This window comes from Pipra filicauda, unplaced genomic scaffold (genome assembly GCF_003945595.2).
Source record: "Pipra filicauda isolate LSUMZ 115617 unplaced genomic scaffold, ASM394559v2 scaffold351_size757598_pilon, whole genome shotgun sequence".
Classification (NCBI taxonomy): domain Eukaryota; kingdom Metazoa; phylum Chordata; class Aves; order Passeriformes; family Pipridae; genus Pipra; species Pipra filicauda.
The window spans coordinates 463,421-476,340 of record NW_024104478.1 but is presented as its reverse complement, the minus strand read 5'-3'; the positions used below and the strand labels follow the sequence as shown (position 1 = coordinate 476,340).

Here is a 12,920-nt window from a genome sequence, read left to right as displayed (position 1 = left end):
TAAATATATTCACAAAGAAATATTGCAGGATCAGATATAGAGATAAATAACTCCCTAAGCCAGCATCTGCTTTACCAGAAAATGTCATTGAAATAGGCCTTTTGGCCCTGTTTGGACAAGTATGTCTGTGGTGGGTTGACCTTGGCTGGACACCAGGTGCCCACCAAAGCCACTCCATCACTCCTCTCCTCAGTGGGACATGGGATAGAAAATATAACAAATGGCTTGTGGGTCAATGTAAGGGCAGGGAATCACTCACCAATTACTGTCACAGGAAAAACAGACTCGACTTGGGGAAATCAATTTAATTTATTACCAATCAAATCAGAATAGGAATAACGAGAAGTAAAACCAAATCTTAAAAGCAGCTTTCCACCCACCTCTTTACTCCCTGGGCTTAACTTTATTCCTGATTTTCTACCTCCCCTCCGCAGTGGTGCAGGGAGACAGGGAATGGGGGTCAGTTCATCACATGTTGTAGCTGCCAATCCTTCCTTCTCAGAGGGAGGACCCCTCACGCTCTTCACCTGCTTCAGCAGTGGGGTCCCTCCCACAGGAGACAGTCCTCCATGAACTTCTTCAATGTGAGTCCTTCCCACAAAGTGCAATTCTTCATGAACTGCTCTAGCATGGGTCCCTTTCCATGGATTGCAGTCCTTTGGGAACAGGCTGCTCCAGTGTGGGTCCCCCACAGAGTCACAAGTCCTGTCAGCAAACCTGCTCCAGCGTGGGTTCCTCTTCTCCACGGGGTCACAGGTCCTGCCTCCCTAAACCGGCATCTGCTTTTCCAGAAAATGTAATTGGCCCTTTTGTAATCAGTCCTTTTGGCCCTGATTGGATAAGTTTGTCTTTGCTGGTTTAATAGACATTTTGTATTGTTCACTGGTTGAAATTGGCTTGAGGGAGGAATGCTGGGACTGGTGGTGCAATGGGGCAAGAGGAAGCTGCAGCTAGGCAAGAGGTCCGAGGCCACAATTAGTGCTAGTAAATAAATCCCTGCTCTGATAGCTCATTTGGCACTACAGGACCTGGATCCTTATGAAACTCCTCACTTTTAGGGTATTTCAGCACATCAAGGGGTGTCCCTGCCAGTGTGTGTGTCACAGTTACCTGCACTCAGTAGGTGTCTTCAATGGAAATGCATCCTTCCTCTGGGGTAATGTGGGAGGTGGATGTTGCTTTGGCAGGGAGGTGGTTTGAGGAGACTTGGGAGAAACTTGCCTATAATTTATTTATGAATAATAATAATGATAACAACAACAACAGTAATATAAAAATTAACATAAAGATGATCATACTTGATTGCACCAAAAGTCTATTTAGCCCAGTACCCTCAGTTGAGCTATCAGTAGTTTCCTAGGGGAGGAATGTAAGGAATTGAACAAATATGCAGTATTTCTTGTTGGTTTTGTACATCTGGTACATTATGATTTGAGTGGCCTCTGGTTTATTTTTTTCTATCCTATGATAAATAGCAAACATTTGTTCTCTATTAATTTTCTCGTTAATGATTTCATACCTGGCTGTCACATTTGTCCTCCATCACAGTAATTTAAGGCTGAAGAGTCCAGATGTGTTCAATCTCTTAGGAGATGCTATTCCATAGCTTTGGCCATTCTCTTTTTGTGCTTCTTCATGTTCAGCTTTCTCATTTTTGAAATGGAATGACCAGAACTGGGGAAGTAGAGTGCACAGGTGGGAGTCTGGAAGGAGAACTGCATGCACTATACCTTTAGCATGCACCATTATGGAAAAACATACAAAATATACGTCTGAGCAAGGGGGTAGAAGTTCAGTGGAAGATAAAAACATGGACTGTTAGACTGATCAAGGCATAACTGGCTACAAGATACAGAGCTAAAGGATGTCAAATTTAAAAATTCCTCAGTAATCTTAATTCTGGTATTTTTTAAAGTTTGAATATTTGGCAATGCCACTTAAACTTCATTTTAATATAAGCATTCCTAGACATAACTATGGCATTTATTATAAAATACATAAATGACATGTTTATGTCTCACAGAGCAGGTTGTTATAAGCTGTTGTCATAAAAGCTTACTGGAGTAATTTTTCATATTTTCAATTACTACATTTAAAAGAATATCACTAGAGCTTTTAATTATAAACCAATTATTGAACATAAACACTACAAAGGAGTGTGAGAACTGGTGAAATTGTTGTCATTAAACATTCTTCATGAAGCCAAATTGGAAAATATCTTTAAATGTTTCAAACATCTTTTCTACATTCTAGAGCATAGGTGAGAGAGATGCAAAATATTTATGTGATGGTTTTAGGAATGCATGCTTACTAGTACCTCTAAATTTAAGAAATTGCCAGTACTTCATAGAAGTAATGATTTTTCTGCTATACTAGATAGGGGGAATTTCAGGATATATCTCCACACTCAGTGTAATTGCTGTTCCCTTGTCCATAGGGCTCTCTAGGGAAGGATGATCTTACATCTCTTGGCCCATGCCCAGGGAGGTGCCTGATCCCAGAAGTGGAATTGCCCCAGTGCCCCCCAGATGCCCTGCTCCTGGATGGGCCCTGGCTACCTGGCCCCTATGCAGAACCCCCACCACTACCATCCCCAGCCCTGGGGAGCCCCTAGCCCTCACTGCATCATGACATACTCATTGCTTATTTGTTTGCCATTTACATCTGCAGTCTTGGCTAAATAGTTGTAAAATTTTCTACATTCCTCACTCTATTATGTCATGGATATACAGCTTGATAAAATGTTACAACAATGAAATGATACAAATAGACTTTTAAAAAATGTGTTCGTTCAGACAGGAGACATCCAAAAGTCTGTTTAACATAGTAAATGCACAATTTCACGTTAATTTTTATCATAGTACAGTTACAGACAATGAACAACAGTTTATTGTCTAATTATTCCTAGGTTCATATTGCAGGGCTGTATCACAATAATGGGATTATTAATAACCGATTATCTTGTATCAGAAGGTGGCAGCACAGCACAATTCTTAACCACTGTTGTAGATGTATGAATTTTATTGCCTGAAATATCAGATACCCATGAAGAACATGGAAAATTACACTGGCTTGACAGGCTGACATTGGCATTGCATGACTCCTGATGCAAATTCAAATTAGTAAGAAATTAAGAATGAGGAATATAATATTGTTTCATGCTGCTTACAACATACTGTTGGTCAAGGACTTTTATGATTTTGCAAATCTTGCCATTGAAAGTGTTATATGTAGGGCAAAAATAATGACCCAAAATTTTATTGTTTCTGTGTTATAAAACTTGTATGATCATGAATTTGATTTTAGATGTTGTTTTTGTGTTCTAGAAACTAAACAGGAGGAATCGCAGCTTCTGAACTGAGAGGAAGTGGCTGGGAGCAAAATACAGTTTCCTGTCAGGGTTCTTTAAACTCTGTGTCATTACCAAATGGAACCTGACTTTTTTCACCACAGTCACTTTAGACAACATCCTCATGTTGGCACGCATGCAGACTGCCAGATACAGCACCAGGAATGCCAGATTTTGCAGGCTCTTCTAGGGCCTGGCTTACCTTAGTCACATCACAGTTTTGCTGGCTGTGAGTGAGGTGAGGCGGGAGGGTGATGGCAGCTTTACCATCTCTGGCATCTGTGAGAGTAGAAATAGTGTGGGACAGGAATGAGGCAGGATTTGTGTTGGGTGTTCCTCTAGGGGAGGCGGGGAATACTTAGAAATATCTTTTAGGTGGAAAAGGTGAGGGAGTGCAGGAGTGAGAACAGATGCAGTATATACATACTAGAAATAGGATGGATGGACAAGGATTATGCCTAAATGACTGACCCCCCTGACACCAATGGCCATTCGCATCCACAGAGGCAGAGTTTCACTGAGTCATTTGAGTAGATGGTCTCATTTCATAACAACTGGATGTGTAGGATTGGGTTTTGTTTTGTAACTAGTTTTGTCCAGCCTTTTCCTCTCTTTTGTCTATTGTAGTGCTTCTCACATGTTTTCAATCAGAATGGGAACTCCTTGGGACCTGTCTGAGGAGGTCAAAGACTTACAATTTTGCATGTGCTTGGTATGCCACATTCAGGGCCTTACTGTTGTAAGATTTTACAAAGGTCACTGCTCCTTGTATCTACCATTTTTATTGGGCAATCTGATTTTTCCACCAAATGGATTAGGATTAGGATTAGGATTAGGATTCACCACTGGTCAAGATGAAGAAACCACAGAGGTTTGGATTATGGGAACCACCAGCACTGTGAATAGATATTCAAATGTACTTAAATTTCTGTGTTGTTGAATTGGAATGTAAATCACAAGCAATAGTGATGCTTCTGTTATTCTGTTTTTAATCGTACTGTGAATCTCACTAAAGCTTTTTTACAGCTTTACAGTACTTTTGTTTCTAATCTGTGATGTTTTTCATCTTAAATTATTTTGAGGCATTGCCAGTTTGTTCAGAATTTTTTTAGAGCCTCAGAACAGCTGCACCAGGTTCAGCAGTAGATGCAAGCTATGAATATATTTGCAGCATAAACAGAGTGGGGATAAGCCACTTTGTTGTTCTGTTTGACTGTTTCAGAGCACAGTAGGGACATAGCAGGGCTGTCTCCTTCCTGACTTTTTGTAATTGTTCTTTAATGCAGTTAGAATTTGTATCTTTATAGCATTTAATGTACACATGTATTTTATTTGTTACCTTTCACCTCAGCATGTTTCCAAGTGATTTGTTAACTATATAGATGTAGACTTTACTGAAATAAAGCTTAACAATTAGAGAACAGTAGTTGAAAATTAACTTTCACACAGTACACTGCAACACAGTGGTAAAGAATTTTTTGGGAAAGTCACAAGAACAATTGCACTCTTTCAAAGAGCTCCAGAGTATTTAATGTCTGTAAAAATAGACATTGGTTACTGAAACATCATCTTGAAAGTCCACATGCATGTGCTTGTGCATACTTTTGGGCTTGTACGTGCATATTCCTACATGCAAACTCTTAACTGGATTGTCCACAAACACTCTTGTATTGCAGACATTGACAAAGATGTTCTTTCTTTCTTTCAGAGATATTGGTTGCATTGTCAGGTCACTGGGTTGCTTCCCAAGTGAGGCAGAACTACGTGAACTCCTTGCAAAGGTAAATGGTTAGATCTTTTGTATTTTTTTCAGTCTTAAACTTGCACAAGTTTGGCCCTTCTGCCTTACTGAGTGGGAAACTCAAGTTCTTTTCCCAGATGTTGGAAGTGTCATGGAAGTGTTTCAATCAGACAGGCAATCTCTCAGGTTGCCCTGAAGCAAACCTTTAGGTTGATGAAGTAACAATGCTGATGGGTTAAAATAAGGAGTCTTTGACTCTCTATTACCCCAGAGGATCACTGTGACACTGTGCTAAGGTGGAGGAGCATTTACAGAAAATGGACAAAAATTGTTTTTGACTGATGAAAAAGAATGTCCTAAACCTCAGTCAGATTAGGATCTCTAAACACTAACCATCTCACTCTTCAGGACATGCAGTGGACACACGGTGCATGATTAGGTAATAAAAATTAGTTCTTGAGAAGACGTTAAATTACAAAAATACACAGAGGGAAGATGGGCCATTTTTTTTCACTGGGTTACTGCTGTCTTATAGCCAGACCTTTCTACTTTCTGTCCTTCATGAGGTGTCTCCCAGTCTTGAGATTTCTCAGTTATAGGTAAGTAACCTTGATTACTTAAGCCTGTAAATCAGACTTCAGGACATAAAACTCCACAAGACCTAGTGGTCCTCCCATTCTCTCACTGATATGCAGTGGTAAGGAAATTCAATGACATTTCTCCACAATCTTTTCCTATACTAATTTTTGTCTCCTTACCGCATGCTTGTAATAGAAAGGATGATGTGCTGGTGCATTGGCAGGGTATGGCTAATAGATGGGATGAAAAAGTGGGAAAAAGTCTCCACATTCTTTTTGTAAATGGGCATGCTGCCTTAAGGAGTGGATGATGCTGGAGCTGAGAGGTGGGGTAAGGATTTTTCTCCTTTTCATGTGTAGCTCAGTATACTGAGAATTGATCTCTCTTACTGTTTTCTTCCTGCACCAACAAAAATTTGGATGGTTGCAGTAGTAGTCTCTCCTCAGTAGGCTTGTCTGGTCTCCTGTAGATCAGAATTTAGTGTGACAAATCTTGTGCTAAGTCTTGTGAAAATGACACAGCTGCTTCAGATGAGGAAGTGCAAAGAACCACCAGAGGAGAAAGCTCTTTTAACATGATACTGCAATCTGTCTGCTCTGGATCTGTACTCTCAGTACCAGATAGTCCCAGCTCCCACTGACAAACAAGGCAAAGTAGAAATTATTGTGCTTAATATAGATTATATTTTTAGTGTCCCACAGTAACTTTTCTTTACAGCAAATGAAAAGTACAACTGACTCAAGATATAGAATTGTGAAAAGAAAGGGGATATTTTGACAACCCACTTCAATTTCAGGAGAATCAGGAGAGTTTAAGGCCTTCCAAAGAGATTGGACATTGGTTTTTTACCCATTTTGAACAGTACTGAAATTTGAGATAAGTAATACATAACAAGGTACAATGCAATGCAGCCACAAGGCAGATGATTCTTGAGATATAACACTGTAACCTGTATGCAAATGTTGATTATAAGGATATTAAAGTACAAATACTGCAAAAATAAAGAGTATATTCAAGAGTAATGGTTAACCTTAAAGAACACTGAACTGGAAATCAAATAGCAAAGAACAGTGCCTGTAAGTGAAATCTTGGCATAGGTTTAGTACTAGAAGAACACTGTCTTCTTGTAGAACCCTTCATATATTATGATAATCACAAATACCTCTTAGTTTATATAAGATACCATTATAATTGACTATGGTAATACCATTTCATCTTAATCTAGATAAAGTAAAAATTGTGTCTGTTAGCTGGTTTGTAACTAAGCTATTTCCCCAGTATTGTTGCCCATTGTAAATGGTGATTTGTTTCTCTTTCTCTCTACTTGTGTCTCTCAGTCATCTGATCTTCCTATTAGCCTTATTGTAGTTAAACTAGTGTATGCTGCCATCAAATTATTCATATCTGTAAAATCATCGTTCATATAATTATGTTATCTCTATAAATCATCATTACTGTCTCCTATATTGCCTTATAATCAGTGTTATACTTAATATCATATCTTTAGGCCTACTTACAAGTTTAAGATTAAATGGTAAGCCTAGGGATGGTGAAAGCTAATCTAAGGATCATTTCAATGTCTGGAGTTCGGTACACTGCTCTGCCTGTTTCTTTGTGACTCAAGTCCCCCAGTGTTGTGTGGACAGAAATAGTATGGGTGTGAGAGTAGAGATACAAAACATAATGGGTGCTACAATACAATTGTTATGGGAGCTATGGATGAACCCAAAGGAAAGAAATAGAGCAAAACTCACAGTGAACATGCAAATGCTGTTATTGTGAAAAAAAGAGAAATTACAGAAAAAAGGAAAACAATAATGAGGAATGAGGTGTAGAACAGGAGTGAGCATGAGAAAGAGTAAGAGGATACATATACTTGCAAATCCCAATACTTAATGATTTAGGCAAAGTTAATATATTCAATTTATCCACTTATCAATCCATTGTTAGAAATAGGATTAATTTTAACTGTTCAGGATGTTTCTGGGCCTGTAGAGTCTCTGAAAGGGAAGCTGTTTCTTTCATCCTCAGAGGAAACTGAGGTTGCTGATCACCTCCCAGGACTAGGTTTTGCCTGGTATTTTTTACATCTTTTCAATCAAGCAAGCAGTAATACACATGATTCTGTAATGGTAAAAGGTACTATTTGATATAGCACGAACAGCTTCATTTCCTTGCTAAAGATCCCTTCAGTAGGCTCACCAAACAGAAGAGAAAATGTGTTTTTACAAGCCAATTTCCACTCTAAAGCAAGAGGTGACGGCTGTCTTCTCTTAGTGCCCAAGCCCCTTCAAAAACACCGTAGAAGAGCATTCAGCAGCAGTTGCAGCTCTCCATTTAAGCAAATGGATGTATCAGGAACCACCTCAGCTCTGATCCAGCTCCCAGGAGGAAGATTCCATACTAAGTGTTTCCTGGCTCAGTTAGAAGATTTCAAATCAGTGCCTATTTGAGCTTTCCTTCGATCTGAGCTGTGTCTCAGAGAGCCTAGCAAGGTGTTGGCTGCTGCCATGTGAGACCTCAAGGCATGCATCCAGTTTCAACACAGACAGGAACAGGCTAGCTTCATTAACAGGGGTCCTTCTGAGAGAAAAACTTGAAATTTTCAGGGAAGGGATGCACCCTGATGACAGGGAGCAGTTTTTACCATGTTTCTTATCTCTTGTGGAAATATAGGAATGCAGTGAGAATGCTGCTAGAAGTCCCTGATGTTTTGGGATTAATCTGTTAATTTGTTTGGGAGGCAAAAGGAAGATTTTCTGTGTATAGCATTTTATGGGCTGCCTTATGACTCCTTTGGACTGCCCTGACTCAGTCTGCCTGCCTCTCTGGTCCTGATGACTCTCTTTGGCTATGAAATATGTAGAGGCAACAAATTCCATCCTTGAGGTGTACTAGACTGGGGCTATGTCCAAGCTAGCCCATTAAATATGCCCAGAAACATCCTTGGGTGCTGAAGTCAGCTGGCACAGAGCAGCTTGTGTCTACCCCGGTAAATCTTTTATGCAGAGTGGCTGCACAAAGTATCCTTCCAGGGAAAAGCCCTTAAGGTCCCAGCCAGGATCTCCTGAGGGGAATATTGGGAGGCACAGGCCAAAGTCACGCCAGGGAATGTGCTCATGGTTTGCTGTAATGGGTGGTCACATTGCACTGATTGGGAATGTTCCAGATCCCGATAGACTTTACTGGTATGAATTCAGTCTGAACGTTTAAACCTCTGCTGAGTTATTGTGGAAGATAAGATCAGTTACACGGTGTCCGGTTACTTTGCAAGAATGGTTTTGAAGCACAAGAGGGCAATCTTGAGTTGTTGGAAGTGTCTATAATAGCGGGCCTGTGTTTTCCCTGGGATATTATTTCTTCCTCGAATTTCCTTCTGTTTGATCACAAGCATTTCACTCAGATGTTATGGTGCCCTGTGATATTAAAGACTTGATATAAATATTCAAAGTCTAACTCTGTAGTTTTAATGCAAGGACTACCCCAATTTTCTGTTTTTCTGTATCAGTTTGCTAATGAGCCATATACCCTGTGATACTTAAGTTTTATTTTTAGTTAGTACAAGAAGAAGAAGATGAAGAAGCAACCAGATTCATTCATATGGAAAAATTTCTTCCAGTGATGACAAAAGTACTACTTGACAGAAGGTAATGGAAAGTGAATTTTATGTATCTCTACTTTATTCCATATTGACAGGGTTGATTCTGAATAAATATATCTGCAGAAATTTTATATAACTGGAAGAAGTACAGATTTTATTTGTCATTTAAGATCAGTTTACATTAGCTAGATATTGATTCAAAATTACTTTGTCTACATAAAATTGTGTTTCACTGGTGATATAAATAATACCAGTTTATAATCATGAATTGTGATAATAGGTAGATTTTGTGTTTTTAATGGGAATCAGAATTAACTTGCTATTCAACATGTTTTGTGTATCTCTAAAATGTTTCATATGAAAATTAAGGTCATAACTATTACTTTCTCTGAACATATGGGTCACAGTTACGGAGAAGCACAGTCTGTTACAGTGTATTTTAAATAAGTTGTGTAAACCAGCTTCATATTCATGTCTCAAAGTGACAGCCAGGTACAGCTGAATGTATACAACTAGCACTCTAAAAGACTGCTGATCTAAAAGTCTCAAACAAAACCACTGTTCATTATACTAAGGTGCATGGAAGTCTTTGCATGTACACAGGAACTTGTGCTATTTTGACATTTGCACTAAAGCAAGATTACTTACAGCAAGATTAATTTCCTTTTAAAGATGGTAGTCAAGGCTTCTGAAAAACTCTGTCTTGTCCAATACCAAGAAGTTATTTTGCACACAGAGAACCTTTGGTAGGAGGGTGTTCTAGACATGAAATATCTGCGGCTCCACACTGATGTTCAGCCTTTCACACAGTGATGCCTTGCTGCTCTGGGCTCTCTTCTCCTCCTCCACAACCTCTCCACAAAAACATACACACACACAAAAAAACACAAAACCCTACATGCTTTCCCCAGGCTAGTTCAGGCTTGTCAAGACCCACTTTATCTTTTGGGGCACTCTGTCCATGGTTCACTTATCCAAGGGTACATGAGATTTGGATCATAAAAACCAAGACTACTTCTTAGAACATTTGATTTTTAGATAGTAAAAGACTGAGGCGGGTCTGGACAAAGCAATCAAGCACTTAGAATCTCCCTGGATTCAGCTCCTTCTATTTAGTATTCTGGGGGGTTGGTGAGAGTCTGTTGGGATACGGAAGCTCTCCTTTGCTACACAGAGCTTCTTTTCCATCTCTGAAATCAAGCACGCATATGCATGCACACATGTGCCCAGTTCTCCCATCTCTCTGAAATTGTTAGTGACAGACCTTTTCTTTTAAAGCTACCAACCTCCTTTGCTCATCATCAGCTCATTAGACTGCCCAAGTCCCACAGGTGATCTGTTGCCTAGCTACCAGTGTACCTGGACAAAACTTTGTTTTCTTGGTTTGGCCATCTTCTGTGCAGTGCATTGGCTGTGTGAGTGATTCAGCTGTTACTGACTCCTGCTAACCCACTCAGCCAGCCCAGACATGCAGAAGCCATTCATCTGGCTCCTCAGCACAAGGGAAGTTAAACAGTAGTACAACAAAAGACAAAAGAGTTAAATACATGGACAGTTCCAAAAAGTCAGGCTCCAATTAAATGTTTGATAGAAAAACTTAATAAGTTGTCATAGAAAGGAAGTTTTCCTTTTCCTCATGTTTTGTTCTTTCAGAACACTGGCAAACAGTAACTTAACTTTTCTGATTCAATGGTTTCAGCTACTGGCCTATTCGAGAAGATGTTCTTCTACATGCATTTGAGGTCTGTAACTAAATATTCAAGTACCTAATTGTTTGGAAGAAGTTGCTGCTTCTTGATACAATATGGTTAAAACAACAAGTTTTATTCTTTTTCTTTAAAGGCTTTGGATGAGAATAAATGTGGATATATTACTAAAGAGGACCTGGTCAAATATTTGACTGAAGAAGGTAACATGACTTCTGTAATATCAGTATTTAAGTAAAAAGCATTACAATTATATATGGCACCTTGAGGTCCTTAGTCTGTGTGCCAAAACCTGCGGTTTTTGTCTTCAAACAATACTGTTAATGTGATGAGTGGCTGCAGACTAGGACATTTCACTGGTGAATAATGCAGGGAAAAACATTTATCTGCCTGCTTACAGACGTAAGATAGATATGATGATGATGATTAATTCAATCATACCTGGATATGTTATGATTCTGTGCACATCTCTGTGCTTACTAAGGATGCGACTCTTTTTCTGTCCTCCTGTAAAATTGTAGCTTAGATTTCCAGATGTTTCAGGTAGTTTCAGTGCTCATTCATTCCTCCATTATCTTGATCTTAATTCTAGAGCAATACACAAACCAAGAGATTCAAGGGCAAGATTTAAGTTGTACATCCTGTAATCCTCAATATCCCTTGAAGAGCCTGCTTTTCTTGCATGGCTGACTCATGCATGCCTGCCTCAAGTACAAAACCTCAGATGGTAACCTAGTTCTCAGAGAGGGATGATGTGGGCCAGAAGCTCCTACAAGAGAAAAACCAGAAGTCTTTCATGATGTAAATACAAGTGCAAGGATAGCCAAATGACAGATAATAATAATATACACATTAGAAAAATTCCTTCTGACAAAAATGGTTGTTTCAAAATCCCTGTGGCAGAGAGGAATAGAGTGTTCTGGAGTCTGTGAACTAGAAGATCAGAAGATCCAGATCCTTTGCCTCCTTTCCCTTAGACTGGCTCACTTGGTGTGCAGGACTTACATTGGCAAAAGTGAAGGAATCAGATCCTTAGTTTTCCTCCTTTTCTTCTCTGTGTGAGAACCAAAAAGAGATTCTTTCAAGGGAAAAGCAGTATAATTTGCCAGTCCTGGAAAGAATACTTACCAAAACAAAGTGTTATTCTCTGCTGTCTTTCAGGTGAGCCCTTTACTGAGGAAGAAATGGAGGAAATGCTCTCCATTGCTCTAGATCCAGAAACAGATACTCTTCACTACAGAGACTACCTTTCAAAGTTGGTAGTAGATGAAACTAAGATCTTCCCCTTTCATGTTTGAGATGCCTTTTGGTAGCAAGAGTGAGCTTGGCACATAGTTGAAATATGTATTTTAAAGTATAACAATCTGTGACTTGCTGCTTATAATTAAAATAAAATCTGTGAAGTTATATCTCCTTGGGTTCTTTGTGTGTATGTATATATATATATATATATATATAAAAATATATTCACACCTGGAAAAAGAGCTCTTGACAGAAATACTGTGTAAGGTCTGGAAAAGAAATCATGGAATTTGGTTGGAAAATATCAGGAAAAATAATGTTAATGGAGTCAAGAAATTACTTTACAATTGCTTTTGAAAAACTAACGGAAAATGAGACCCCTGGAAGCAGGTAACAAGTGGGTGAGTATTTTAAGATGACTAATACTAGTAAGATAAAGCTTTTATATTTAAATGTGATCCTTGTTTGTGTTTAGCTAGTCAGGCACCAGGTAAGGTACCCCTTTTGAAATAATATAATAGATCAAATAAGCTGTCTATTTCTAGTGGTTTTCAAATATTTTTGTTTTGTTTACCATAAGCAATTGAACTGGACCAGTTAGTTCCATTTTATATTACTAACCTACTGACATATGCTTCCATATTTTTTCCTTCCATTTTAAACACACAGGTAAGACTCCAACCATTGCCATAGTCAAGTTTA

At 38.9% G+C, this 12,920-nt stretch overlaps 1 protein-coding gene across 3 annotated transcripts in view; it reads left to right on the top strand.

The window, feature by feature from the left end:
- EFCAB2 (EF-hand calcium binding domain 2) overlaps positions 1 to 12,383 on the top strand; it is a 31,753-nt gene extending 19,370 nt beyond the window's left edge. For all 3 annotated transcript variants that reach the window (XM_027741001.2, XM_027741002.2, XM_027741003.2), the window contains 5 exons: positions 5,058 to 5,130; positions 9,225 to 9,316; positions 10,970 to 11,012; positions 11,113 to 11,179; positions 12,138 to 12,383. In XM_027741001.2, coding sequence (XP_027596802.1) covers positions 5,058 to 5,130; positions 9,225 to 9,316; positions 10,970 to 11,012; positions 11,113 to 11,179; positions 12,138 to 12,274 — 412 coding nt within the window. In that variant the 3' untranslated portion in view covers positions 12,275 to 12,383. The remainder of the gene's footprint in view (positions 1 to 5,057; positions 5,131 to 9,224; positions 9,317 to 10,969; positions 11,013 to 11,112; positions 11,180 to 12,137) is intronic.
- The last annotated feature ends 537 nt before the right edge of the window (positions 12,384 to 12,920 follow it).